This window comes from Pteropus alecto, unplaced genomic scaffold (genome assembly GCF_000325575.1).
Source record: "Pteropus alecto unplaced genomic scaffold, ASM32557v1 scaffold287, whole genome shotgun sequence".
Taxonomy (NCBI): Eukaryota; Metazoa; Chordata; class Mammalia; order Chiroptera; family Pteropodidae; genus Pteropus; species Pteropus alecto.
Window position 1 is genome coordinate 1,909,577 of NW_006439718.1, and position 13,726 is coordinate 1,923,302.

General features: G+C 44.5%; 1 protein-coding gene across 1 annotated transcript in view; it reads left to right on the forward strand.

The window, feature by feature from the left end:
• CHAT (choline O-acetyltransferase) overlaps nucleotides 1–13,518 on the forward strand; it is a 45,161-nt gene extending 31,643 nt beyond the window's left edge. The window contains exons 10-14 of the mRNA XM_006916951.1: nucleotides 2,471–2,593; nucleotides 5,597–5,738; nucleotides 5,874–5,936; nucleotides 11,356–11,493; nucleotides 13,246–13,518. Coding sequence (XP_006917013.1) covers nucleotides 2,471–2,593; nucleotides 5,597–5,738; nucleotides 5,874–5,936; nucleotides 11,356–11,493; nucleotides 13,246–13,518 — 739 coding nt within the window. The remainder of the gene's footprint in view (nucleotides 1–2,470; nucleotides 2,594–5,596; nucleotides 5,739–5,873; nucleotides 5,937–11,355; nucleotides 11,494–13,245) is intronic.
• The last annotated feature ends 208 nt before the right edge of the window (nucleotides 13,519–13,726 follow it).

A 13,726-nucleotide genomic window follows, 5' to 3' on the forward strand; every position in this document is an offset into this window, starting at 1 on the left:
TTCCCACCCCAGCTACTGAGACACCTAGGAAGGTTCCAGAAACCCCAGCTCCTCTGCCCCCGTACCCTATCATGGAAATGTAGTCAAACTAAAGGAGAGTTATAACTCTCGGGAAAATAACCTTGCTGAAGAATCCATTATTTCCATAAAATGCAAACGTGGAGTTTTTTTTTTTCATAGGTTTCACCTGACTGAGCAGAGTCAAGGTGGGGAAATCATCCCCTGCTTTCAAGGAAGTAATAAACAACTGGTTTGAATAGGTCATTTGAATCCAAGCTATTTCAATTTGCTTGAATTTTCACTGCAACCTGACAAAGGGGCCTTTATTCCTAAGAACAGTTCAGGCCCTAACGGACTCGGGCAGAAAGGCCAGGGACAGATGTGGGCCCTTCTTAAGGGGGAGTCCTGGCAGTGGCAAGGTGTGAAAGGAACCAGGGGCTGACAACTGATTCTTGGTTGTTCATTCCCTCATTCAGGAAGTGAGAGTGAGTAATTCATTCATTCATTCACCCATATGTGCAGGGCTCTAGTGTGTGGCAGGCTCTGAGGACACAGAAATGAATGTGTCATAGGGCCTGTCCTCCTTCCATTAGCAGAGGAAGTGGACTTCCAGAGCAAAGATGTATGATGCAATAAACCAGAGAGAGACCTACAGATGTGAACACATAGAGGACATGAGGGCTGAACTCTGCCAGGACATTGAGGGAAGGATTTACAAAGATGGGCCTTGAAGGATGGGGACGAGTTGGTGTTTCAGGCAGCTGTGGGAAAGGGTAGGTTCATAAGAGATCCAGACTGCTTTGGAGACCAGCAACTGAGAGAATGGCCAGAGTTGGGGCACTGAAGGGAAGTTGGGGCCACATTGTGAAGAGCTTCACATTCCTTACATCACAGGGCCTGAAAGCTGCAAGGAGCTCTAGAGGATTTTGTGCAGGGGTTTGGGGAGCCATAGAGGAGACTGTGAAACTAGGGTAGTTGAGCTGGACAGAGTGTGGCTGGGCTCAGATGCTGAGGGGTACGGAGGACAGGTCCACTGCAAGCTGTTATGGAGGCTGACTAGCTTTTGTGGAAGGATGGGAGAGGCTGTAGGTGTTCACCCATAAAGTGGTGCTGATATCTCAACCTTACGTAGCTGTTCTTGGGATAAGCAGGCCACTAGGGTAGTAAGTCAGTACGCTGGTGAGCCCTGAGAGGAAGGAGGAGCCTGCTCACTTATAAGGGTTAGACCAGTTCCCCACTTAATCTTGAGGCCTCCAGCTCTTCCTTCTGGAGAGAGGCCTGTAGGTGGGGGAGGTCCTGAGCTGCCCATGGAAATGGGTGGGCAAAGCTTGGGCAAAAGGTTTCCAGGATGCTGTGGTAACCATGAGCTCAGCTTGTCTGGGAACAGTGGGTCAACAGGCCAGACTGAGGAGTGAGTTCTAATGGGAACTGGCTCTCTGTCCTGCTGAGTCCCCAGAACCTGGCATGGCCCCACTGAGAGCTAAGCTCACCTGAAACAGGAGGAATAATTCAAAGAGGGGCAGGCAGGAAGCATGGAGTCCTGAGGGAGAAAGTATGTGAGTGGGGAGCCAGGGTTGCCCCACTAGGGCTCTGCACTCACCCATGGCTGCTAGACGGATGGTGTGGACCTTACTGGATATTGCTCCACCAGGCTGTCAGCCCAGACCCCAAATTCATTGAGGAGGAGGAGACTGGTCATGATTCGGGGGCAGGAAGGGAGAGACCAGTGCTCATGGGTCTCAGTATAGACTAAGGGAATCTTCCTTTTGCTCTGACAATATTTGTAAGCCGCAAAGACCTGGGCATGTCATGGAAGCTGCAGCAGCAGTTTCTGGGTATAATGAATTTTTAGTCACCAGTGAAGACCAGACACGCAGCCTTTGCTGGGATGACACTGACTAGAGACCAGGCTCTAGACTTTCCTTTCCAAAGCACAACATGGATGAGTCTCAGTAAGGAGATGCTGCTTGTAGCCATCTGAGAAACAGGCTTTTCCCTAGACAAAGAGTGTTTGTGGATTTGGCAGGATGGCCAAAATGCCAAAAGAATCCATAGGGATACTAAACACACCTTCCCAAACAGGTCAAATAAATGGCTTCTCTCGGGCCTCCTTCTATGGGCAGCAGGCTTCTAGAATTTTGTTTGTGGGTAGTGTTCTCTTTACCTATGCAAATGACTCTCCTGCCCTGGTGACCCTCCCTCAGCCAGGCCCACCTCCCTCCACCCCCAGAGCAGGGCCACCATCCTGCCTAATCAAGCCTCATCTTCAGCTCAAAGTCCCTTGATCTGGCCACTTCCAAATGTCAACAACTGTCTCTGACCCTCAATCTATTCCTGGAAGGAAGGCGCTGTGTCTTGAACTTCCAGAGTGCTAGGACATAGACCAGGCTCAAGAAACTTGATTAAACTCTGTGGTTTGTGAATTCTATTTTGCATGCAATAGAAAGCATTTTTTCTTTTTCTCCCACAGAATAGTAAAGAATCTGGACTTCACTGTTTATAACTTTGACAACTATGGAAAAACATTCATTAAGAAGCAGAAATTCAGCCCTGATGCTTTTATTCAGGTGGCCCTCCAACTGGCCTTCTACAGGTGAGCAAAGCCTTCCTAGGTAGGCTAACTGACAAGCTGTTCTAGACTCTAGAGTATAGAAGTATACTGTAGGGAGGACAACTTTCTGGGGGCCCAGAGGACAGATGGATGACCAGGGCAGGCTACATGGAAGGAGGTGCCACCTAACTGGGTTTCAAGGTGTGAATCCAACCTCAGAAAAGAGAAGTAAGGATGTCACAGTCAGTCAGTCGAGTGAGTGATGGCCCAGGACACAGAGCTTACAAGACAGGAACAGAGCTAACTAGGGCCAGGCAGGTGATGGGGACATCGAATTGAGGAGATGCTCCTCCTCCTGATCTCACCCAGCCTACCTGGGCCCCTGTAGCTGTGACATGTCCCCCATCTCCCCACCGGCTTTCTGACCTAGATAAGAAAATGGAACTAGCATCCTCCAGTGGGTTGAGTTAAAGACTTTGGACTCATCTTTGATTTGTCCCCATCTCTCATCCTCCAAGTCTCTCTCAAACCCATTCTCTGCCTTCCACCTCCACTTCCACTGCCATCAGCCCCTCCCAAGGCCCTGCCATCTCATGCTTAGTCAACTGCAGCACACTCCCCAGGGGTCTCTGCCTCCATTCTTGCCCACTATATCCTGTCTTCATAAAGTATAAACTTGGAAATATGCAAATCAAATTATATTATTTGTCACCTTGAATCCTCCCAATGGCTTCCCAGTATGCTTAGAACAAAGTCCAGGCTTAGAAAGGCTCCCTGTGAGTTTGCCTCTTCTGGGGTCCTCCCCCAAGCTCTCTCCTGCCTCTAGACATTTGCTCTTGCTGTGCCTCTGCCTACCTACCTGTCACTACCACTCTTCACCAGCCAGGTCCTTCCCACCACTCAGGTGTCAGCCCTTAGAGGCTTTTCCTGACCCCTTTGAAGGAGCCACCTCAGGCCCCCATGCCAGTTCTCTATCATACCATTGCATTCTCTTTTTCTTTCATAGTAATTATTATTCATGTGAACTGCCTTCTTCGTTGATTTGTTGATTTTGTTTTCTAGACTGTCTCCCCCAAGCATGACACTCTGGGTGTCTCACACTCTTGGCACAGAGTAGGCATCAAGTACTGAGTCAAACACAAGTAGACACTACAGGAGTGTTAGCTGGGGGTGGCATAGTCAGGTCTGTGGTTTAGAAAAACCTCTAGAGTGATAGTTCTGTATTGGAGAAGAGGTGAAGTATAGAGAGTAAGGGTTGAATGCAGGTAGGGTGCCCCATTCACCTTTTATAGCAGGCTAAAACTAACATGCAAAGTAGATCTTCCTCAAGATAGGGCTGGCTTCAGGTGGCTCCAGAGTTCCAGAAGCAATAGCTCATAAACTGGCACAGCTAGTAAATAGTACTTTCCCCACCAGACCTTCTTTCTATTTGCAAAATCCAGAGGAACACAAGAAGATTTTGTGATAAAGCTTGGACAAGGAAGTCTCACTAAAGAGCAGGCAGCACCCATGTGGACACAGCATCTTGGTTCCCAGTGTCCCATGCAGGGCTATAACTCACAGGGAAAGGAGCAGCCATTCTGAGCATCTGTCCTCTCAGGGCTCCTTGAGAAAAGCTGACATCACCCCACATGTGGACCGGGACACAGAGACCTCGCCAGCATTGAGCTATGGTGGGACCTGGCATCTGGAACTGTAGTCAGTGCCATTCTGGTACTCAGATAGCAACTGTCTGAAATGGGCCATAAGGTTGGGGTCCTGCTGGAGCCATAAATGGGGACACTTTTCAATGAGCACTTTAGAGCTTCAAATCTATAACCAAGAGGAGCTGGTGGAACCTATACAGAGCACCTCCTCCCCATGCAATCTTTGTTGTCACTGGACATGGCCAGGAATGGATGTGGCAGAGGCTCCTGGGCTCATTGAATAGCTGAAATATGATCTGCTTCCCATGGAGAACATTCTTCAGAATCTAAACTGTAACAATTTTTAAAAAAAATGTTTCTGGATTCAGTAAAAACCTGGAAGCTGCCTAAATTGTGGTTGATCAGTAACCAGCCAGTGATGGCATCTACTTTTGTGCATGGCATTGCATTTGCCTCCAGGGGCCATAGAGATAGAGGAAATGAGCTCCTTGCCAGTGTCTTGGGAAAATGAGATGTAAGTGTACAGGAAGTTTATTCACTTGCTCACCAAGCAATACAGAGCCAAGCACTATGCTGAATCAGACTTGGCCTTCTCCCTCCTAGAGCTCACCCAGTGTGGAAGAGATGTGCCCTGAAGAGACTAAGACATAGCCACTATTTGCTGTGTGACTTTGGGCTGTCACTACTCTTCTCTGTGTTCTGTGTTGTGCCCTTCCCCCAAACCCAACATCTAGGACTTTACTAACTAGTAGAAAAAGGTGTGTGCCAGTCGGGTATGCAAGCCTAGAAGTGCTTGCTTGGTCATGTGCCCAAGGAAGAGACTTTCCCTGGCTGGTGGTGGTGTGGCCGCTGCTGTTTCCATCACAGACTTGAGGGAAGAGAGATTCAGCCATAGTGCCCATGGGTCTGTTGGAAGCCCAACTTCCCTGAACAGGTGGGCCTGTGCAGCAGTTTACACCCATGATCACTGAGGCCTCTCCCCACCTTCATCCATAGGTCACAAATGAATCGCTTTAAATAAAATAAGATTTTCTCAAAGATGTGAATGATTAACTACACAATTACTCCATTCTGTGCTATTAATCACTCATTGGTCTCACAGAAAATTCTAGGTTTCCCACCAGATTGGGATTTTTTTTAAACTACCAGTCATTTCTTTATTTTATATCTGTGCAGTATCACCAATGTATGGAAACGTACATAGCTCTTCATATTAGAGACGTCCTGACATTCGTCTTTGGGAAATCTCCTCAAGAATTCTATTAACATTAAAATGAAATACTATGCCAACTAAAGTCAGAACTGTAAAAATAAAGCCTGCTGGAGCTATTTTTCTCTCAGCATTCCTGAGTCCCTGAGAATGCATCACCGTTTGCCATTCATCCTTCATCTTGTGCAGGCTCCACAGGAGACTCGTGCCCACCTACGAGAGTGCGTCCATTCGCCGATTCCAAGAGGGACGGGTGGACAATATTCGATCGGCCACTCCAGAGGCACTGAATTTTGTGAAAGCCATCACTGACCACAAGGCTGACATGCCGGTAAGTCCTGCTCTGTCTTAGGAGTCTCAAGGAGACCACCCATCTGCTTAGTTCCATAACAACCAGCTCTTTTGGCTTGTTTATCACTGAGCAGCCTCTTAAAGCTCTGTGGCTGTGTCTCTGGTCTGTTTACAGGACTTGGAGAAGCTGCTGCTCCTGAAGGATGCCATCCAAGCCCAAACTGAGTACACAGTCATGGTGAGTGATGAGGTGCTGCCTCACTTGTATAGACTATAGGCTGTGTCAGAGCTGGGCCTACAAGAGTAGGGTCTCAGCACAGACTGGTTGAGAGGTGGGCCACCTACTGCCTAGTGACTTGGCAAGGCCACTCTGCCTCTTGGAGCCTCTTTATTATCTTTAGCACCTATGTAGCACATCACTCCTTCTTTCTACATGGATTTTATGAGAATACAATGAATAGTCTTTGAAACAACAACAACAATAATAATAGCACCAAATACATATAGCAATTTATAGTTTATACAAAAAGAGGAGTGAAATATGAGGGGATGGTACCTAAGCCTGGCCCTTAAATGATAAATCCAATGCCATGTGGCTTGTACACCTTGCACAATCACAGGCAAGGCAGTATTTATTCCCACCTAAGGTTGGTTCTGCATTCTTATTCCTATGTTTCTATTTATACTGCCCATGAATAAAAAGTCTTTTCTGAAAATTAATAGTGACATCAAAATGTTGTAAGGAAAATGTTTCCCTAGTTTAGGAAAATAATTTATTTTCTAGCACTGCAAAACCAGCACACAAACATCAGAGAATAAGCTACTACTAGGGGTGGTGATCAATATATTAATTGTAAACCACTCTGATACAGTTTTTGAAGGATCATACAAATTACAAACGGAGTTAACTAGACTTCACTCTGTATACTTAAAAGCAAATACAACACATATCTGGGTTTTAGAACTAGCCAATATAGACTTTCCTCTAATTCAGTATATTCTCTAATAAAGATTCCTAATTCATCTAAAGAGTGAAGTGTTTGTTCTGTTCGGGAAAAATCAAGCTCATTCTCATGTAATCAAAGGCTATTTTTTGGTTTTCTGTTTCATGCCAGATAAAGCTCTGGGTGCTAGGAAATAAAAAATGAAGTCCATAAGCCTTGTCGTTAGGGAGTTTGTGTGTAGTTGGGAGGAGAGGCCCTTAAATGATAAATCCAATGCCATGTGAAAGGAGCCCTCAGGAACCAGTAGAGAGCATGGAGGTGCTAGCTCATTCCTCTGCTTGGGAAGTGGTGCTCAATATGAGACTTGAAGGATGAAGAGGTGCTTGTAACAGGCATAGAAGGGAAGGATGGCTCCAGAAGAGAACAACATGTGTAAAGACAAAGTCTTGAGAGCATATGACACATTGGAGGAAAAGCAAGTAATTCAGTGTGTGCAAAGAACAGAGGAGCAGGAAAGCTCATGATGTTGGATTTTCTTGTCATAAAGCTACTCTGTTGACCATGTATAAAGACTGATTAGACCATGGGGTGGTCTGCCAAGAGGCAGCTAATCAATAGTTAGCTGGTATAAGGACTGAAGTAGAGCAGGGGCAGGGGGTTGAAGAGGAAGCACAAACTTCTGATTAAACATGGTGGATTAACCACAAGGGTTTACTGTCACTCCTCCTAAAATCCTCAAAAATATTGGCAAAGGGATTTTTTAAGCTACAAATACACTATGGCAAAGAGAATGGAAAAGGTGACAGCAAAGTTTTAGTGCTAAAAAGAACAGATAGCAAATAACTTAGCAGACCAGAGATAGCTGAAACTCAAGCAAACAGTGAGGGAGGCCCAGTGAACTACACTGCAGAACCTCAGAATGGCTCAGGCACTGGGGGCACCCACCAAAAGTAGGGGTACATGTGGGGTTAAAAAAAGATAATTGGTTGATGATCTGTATAAAAAATAGTTAGACTCCCACTTCCTCTCTACTACCTCATTAAGCCAGGCTACTACTCTCTCCTTCCCCAAGAGTAGACTAGAAGCTTTTCTTCTGGAGAGGATGAAGAAAAAAGACTCTAAACATAGGGACATCAGGTACAACTGAGGGAGTGGACACTGTCCTCGAAATAGGGGGATTAATCAAAATTTGCTTATTCAATGTTATACCTCTCAGCCACTCAGCTCCAGCAAACAGTGAGGGAGGCCCAGTGAACTACACTGGAAACCACCTCTATTACCATCTCTTCTCCAAGCAGGACATTAGAGGATTTCTATGTGGTAAAAGTGACCAAGACAAGAGAGAACAGAGTCACAGATACTGACCATAATACACTATTTGACCCAGCCATGAATACTTACATAATTATAATTATGTAAACACTGAATGTTGATCAAACAACAAAGAAGATGAGCCAAAGTTCATCTTCTATATCTTCTACATAATAGCCCAGCCAGCTCACATCACAGCGAAGTCCACCAGTTGACAAGCATATTCTCACATACATATCTTTTTGGTATATTATTCTTAGATATAAATAAATAGTCATAACTTATCAAACATTGAGGAGAGCTGCTAACATAAAAGACTAAAGTCAGTACAATTTTTTTTAATTTTTAAAATAATCTAAAAGAAATTTAAAAGGAATGAAAACAAGGCAGGAAACAGGACTTTTTTAAAAACTATAATTGAGATCCTCTGAAAAATGAAGGATGTTATTATATCTATAAATAAGAAAATAAAACTCTAAAAAAATTTTTCAAGAAATAAAAATAACTCAGGGGGAAAATATGGTAGAAATGTATTTGGACTTCTCACTCAACAGCATCACTGGAAGGTGGAAGATAGTGAGGCAATGATTTCAAATTCTGGGAGAAAATTATTTTTATGTATATTCCATACCCAGCTAAACTATTATCAAGTTTGCAGATAAAATAAGGACATTTTTAGACAGATAAGGTCTCACAATTTTTACTTATTAAGCTCTCTTTCTTGCAGGATGTAGACCACTAAAGTAAGAGAATCAAACAAAAAAGAAATCATAGGATCCAAAAATCTGAAGATTAAATATAAGAAAAGAGGTAGAGAAAGATGATAGTAAAGGGAGACCAAGTTGTTAGCTGCTCAGCAGACCTAGGGAGCAATTAGTCCATAGAAGAGCAAGAAGTGAAAAGAGGAGTAAAATGGATAAATTATCAGATATATTTTTAATGCATTGAGGGAAGTTTTATGCTTCTGGCTGAGAGTTTAGGAATCCATGAGTTATAAATACATAGAAAGATCAGCAAGTGGAAAAAAGCACAATTTAATCATTTAAGAATCGTCAGTTCTAAGAAAAATAAAATATTGAATAAGAAAGGAACTTTAATCATAATACACTATTTGACCCAGCCGTGAATACTTACATAATTATAATTATGTAAACACTGAATGTTGATCAAACAACAAAGGGTTAAAATGTAATTCTATTGAGAGAATGGGAGAGTGGAAGTGTATTAGGGGAGCAGGGGTATAAAAGAGCCAAAGTTCATCTTCTATAAGAAGATTACAGGTAAAACTGGAAAATGCAGTAATGGCTGTCTAAGCATGTTGTTTAGAAATAAGAAAGTAAATGACAAAAGCATTCCAAGTGGTTGCCTCTGTGGAGTGGGATTCAGTGCTGGCAAGGTGACATAAGCCTTTGATTTAAGGGTTTTTAAACTATATAAATACATAACTTTGATAATAATTTAAAATTTTTAGAAAAATTTAGAAAATTATCCTCCAAAGCATTGCCATAGGGTTATTTTGTGTTAACTATTTTAAGTTTATGGGAACAACTAAATAAAAGAGATAGAGGATGGGAAGAGGAGAGCTACGAAGATGCTTTCTAGGTAAACCTACTCCCTCGCAGGCCGTGCAGGAGCAAGGAATTCTCCAGACATTTGGCAAGTATATTTGGTAGTGGTAGTGGAGAAAGGAAATTCTGGTGAAGGAGTAAATGTGGTCCAGACTTCATATCACATATTCTCACAGCACTTTGTGATTTCCTTCATAGCACTTACCTTGGTTGATGATCACAAGTTTATTTGAATGGTTACTTTATATCTGCCTCCCACCACACATAAGGCTTCATGACAGCTAAGTGTAGGACTGCTATATTCTCTGTTGTCACGTCAGTGTTCATCAGCCTCAGGCCCATAGTAGGCATCAATTAAAATTCTCTGAATGAATGAATGAATGAATAAGTTGTATTACTCATTACTACTCAAGGCTCTAATCCAAACAATCTGTTAAGTCAATCCCAGTTGCTACAGTGGGTTCAGAGATGGTGAAAACAGGGATGGGTTGGCTGCTGCACAGAGCAGCTGCTTCTGTAGATCTACACAAATCAGCAATTAGACAGAAGTAACCAGAGAAATCAGAAGTGGGCTCATAGTTCTTACCCTGTCCTAACGGGACACATCTAAAGTGAGATGTGGTTGTATAACATGTCTTTTCAGCCTATAATTAGGTGCATTTGGAGAGACTGGAGCCTCTGAGTCATCTTTATGCATTCATTCCCAACTGAAAGATAACAGCTGTCAAATCCCAAAACGTGCCTTGTAAACCTGAACAAAGTTCACTGTGATAAGAGGCTTCCTCCTATGTAGTGCTTTAAAGGCTAAGTGTCCATCTTATGTAACCATGAAACCCCTAAATGTTACTCACAATTACCTTAATGTTGACTTATTACTATAGGCCAAAGGTGGCCCCCATGTTTCCATCGGCCCCCCAAATTGCCCCAAGTAAACATATAATCCAAGCAAAACCAGTGTGCATGCTACACATGCAGCCTCAAGTGGAAAAGATGTAGCGTGAGTACCCTGGCCCATTGCCCCATTTCCAGCCACACCACCACCCTGAGCACCTCCCACATAGAGATTCTGGAGCCCCTCCCAAGCTATTATTTTAGCCTTTGATAAAAGCTTAAATACCTTGTAATAAAAAGAAAAATAACCTTTCTTCATTTAACAAGCTTTCCCCTTGAAAACATCAGTTGAACTTCTGCTAAGATGTCTAGTTTCTATCTCAAAATGATTTCTTAGAAAATGAATCCAGTTGAGTTGAATTCATTCTGGGCCTATGAAATAGCAGCCAAGATTCAGGAACAGGTCTTAATACCATCTATCCTCATTCCTTGGGCACCTGCTAGAGGATAAAGTGTTGGTTATGATGAGTCTGACCAGTGGCAGCCTGGGGCTCCTCTCGCCATGCTTGGATGGGGCTCAGCAGTCCTTGGGCCAGCACCTTTCCTTCTCCCCAGACTCCTCTCCTTCCTGAGAAGGTACTGGGGATAGCCCAGCCAGCCCACTCCTTCCACTTAGAGTACCAAGTGGTTATACACAGTGCACATCAGCAGTGACCATGGGAAGAGACTCAGATTCGCCAACCTTAAATGCAGGCTTCTTCATGTTAGAATACAACCCAATCTGGACTCATCCTGTGCACACAGAAATGCACAAGGGCCCAAGAAGCAGAGGCCATGTGGTAAAGTAGTCAGTCCTGGGCAGCCACCCACACATGCTGTCTGCAGCAAGCACTGGGTAACTATGGCCGTTGGAGTCACCATTAGCATTATGGACTAGAGAGATGGGGAGGAGGCACGTGGGAGCCTACATCTCATTTCCTTTTCTTTGCCCCCTACTGCCCAGGCCATAACAGGGATGGCTATTGACAACCACCTGCTAGGGCTGCGGGAGCTGGCCCGGAACATGTGCAAGGAGCTGCCTGAAATGTTCACGGATGAAACATACTTGATGAGCAATCGATTTGTCCTCTCCACCAGCCAGGTACAGCCCTATTGTAGCCATTGCCCAAAAGGCCACTTAGTGTAACCAGTGGGCTTTCAAAAGAGCTCAATGAATACGGTCTACTGTCTGGAGTCAGGCAAGTCCTTTATCTGCTTCTCATAAGCTCTGTGACCTTCAGCAAAATGACCTAAATGGTCAGAGCTCTGGTTCTCCATCTTCTAAATGAGAGTAATCACAGATGCCACCTTAGCAGAGGTAGACGGGATGGAAAAGCACCCATTCTGGTACCCTACTACCTTTCGATCTGTTACCTGAGAGGTGGTGGTGTTCCACCATGGTGGCCACAGTCTCTGAAGCCTGACAGGCCTAGGACAAAGTCCTAGTTCAACTAGATGTGATGACGTAGGTAGAAAGCCCAGCTCAGTAGCTGGCATGGACAGGGCTCTCCAAGCAGGTCACAGCCATTATTGTAAAGGGCCACGCAACCAATAGCAGGCAATTAGCTGCCAGTCCACAGTCTCCTAAACTGCACCACAGGCTCATTCTGTTGGAGGACCACTGTCACAAAGACAGAACGAAATCCATCAGGGAAAGGCAGCAGCTTAGAAGACAAAGTATTGCCACCCACCCATGCGTCAATTTCCTGAAACTCCATCTCATTGTGAAAAGCTAGATGTGGGCAATAAAAGGAGCTGATAAAGCTGTGTTTGAGGATAAAAGCCCCCTCAGTAATTTGATTTTGTCATTACAGCAGTGAGCTCACAGACATGAACAAAGGAGGACAGAATACAACATAAATTCTTCAGGAAACCATCCATGGGCAAAAAGTGCTTTGGAATGGCTTTATGGCCTTTGGCTGTTGCACGGCAAATTTATCTGACAATGAGGTGACTCTATTAGCAGGACTAATGGTTTGTTCTGCCCCATTAAAACAGTCAGTGTCATTTCTGAAGGCCCAAGTACACAGTGCCAGAAACCAGTGGGTTTAAAATAAACCCCACCCTACACCTGCCCAAGAATGTATTCTATTTTCCCCTAAGACCAGCTAATAAAATTAATTGGGGTGCAATGGTTTGGGCTTTTTTTTTTTTAACTAAAAATGAACATTTATGGCTTGAATGCCTTCAGAAACACCTTTTCTTGATTTGTGATCTGGATTACAAAATCTCAGCACTCTAAATTCAAAACATATTAGGTGCATAACTAAAACTCCAATTGATGGCCAATTTTGAAACACCCAGTGCTGGGTAATTGTGCATAGCCAGGCTGTGTGGAGAAAATCAGAACAGCCAGGCAATGCTGACAGTAATTAAGGATGTGGGGGAAATAGACAGAAGAGACAGGCCAGATTTCCTCCAGTTCATAAATTACTCCCTCTGGGAAACCATCGAACCATTGGGTGTCACCAGGGTGCCATTTAGTAAATTACCCTGATTGCCTTGGTGCCTCAAACAGCCCCCAGGTGAAAGAGAGACTCAGCAGAGACCTAGCAGCAGGTGAATCTGAAAGCTTCTGACTCCACAGTAGAGGAGATTTCACACCAGGGAGTGGTTTATGGCCCCTCTTCTTCTGATATCATGCAGTTAGATGGGTTTGTTTTTATGACTCTGGCCATGACCATCCATGATGAAGCAATTGGTTGATTTGGTTAATTCAGTCAAACACCCAGGTGGAAAACAGAGGAGCAAATACTCTGTCAAGGCCTCCGGGGTTGTTGGAATGCTCTTCATTCTAGCAGGCTCACAGGTTGCATTTCAGAACAAGCAGTTCCTAATATGTCCTCTCCTCCAGGTACCCACAACCATGGAGATGTTTTGCTGTTATGGACCTGTGGTGCCCGATGGGTACGGCGCCTGCTACAACCCCCAGCCTGAAAGCATCCTCTTCTGCATCTCCAGCTTCCATGGCTGCAAGGAGACCTCTTCTACCAAGTTTGCGAAAGCTGTGGAAGAAAGCCTCACTGAAATGAGAGACCTCTGCAGTCTGCCACAGTCTCCCATGGGCGAGCCACTGTCAAAAGGAAAAGCCCCAGCCAGGGCCATCAACCTTGACTCCTGCCACTAGGTGTCACCTTCCCAAATCAAGCATTCTGCAGCTGCCAGACTCTGCCAACCCCCTGCTCCTAACCCTCTCCTCAGCTTTCTGCAGCTCCCTGTCCTCGGTGCCCAACACACAGACCACATTTAGGCTTCACTCAAAGCTAAGTGTCCTAAGGAAAGTGTCCCTCATTATGCATGGGAATCATCATTAATGATCACCGTGCCCTCTGGCC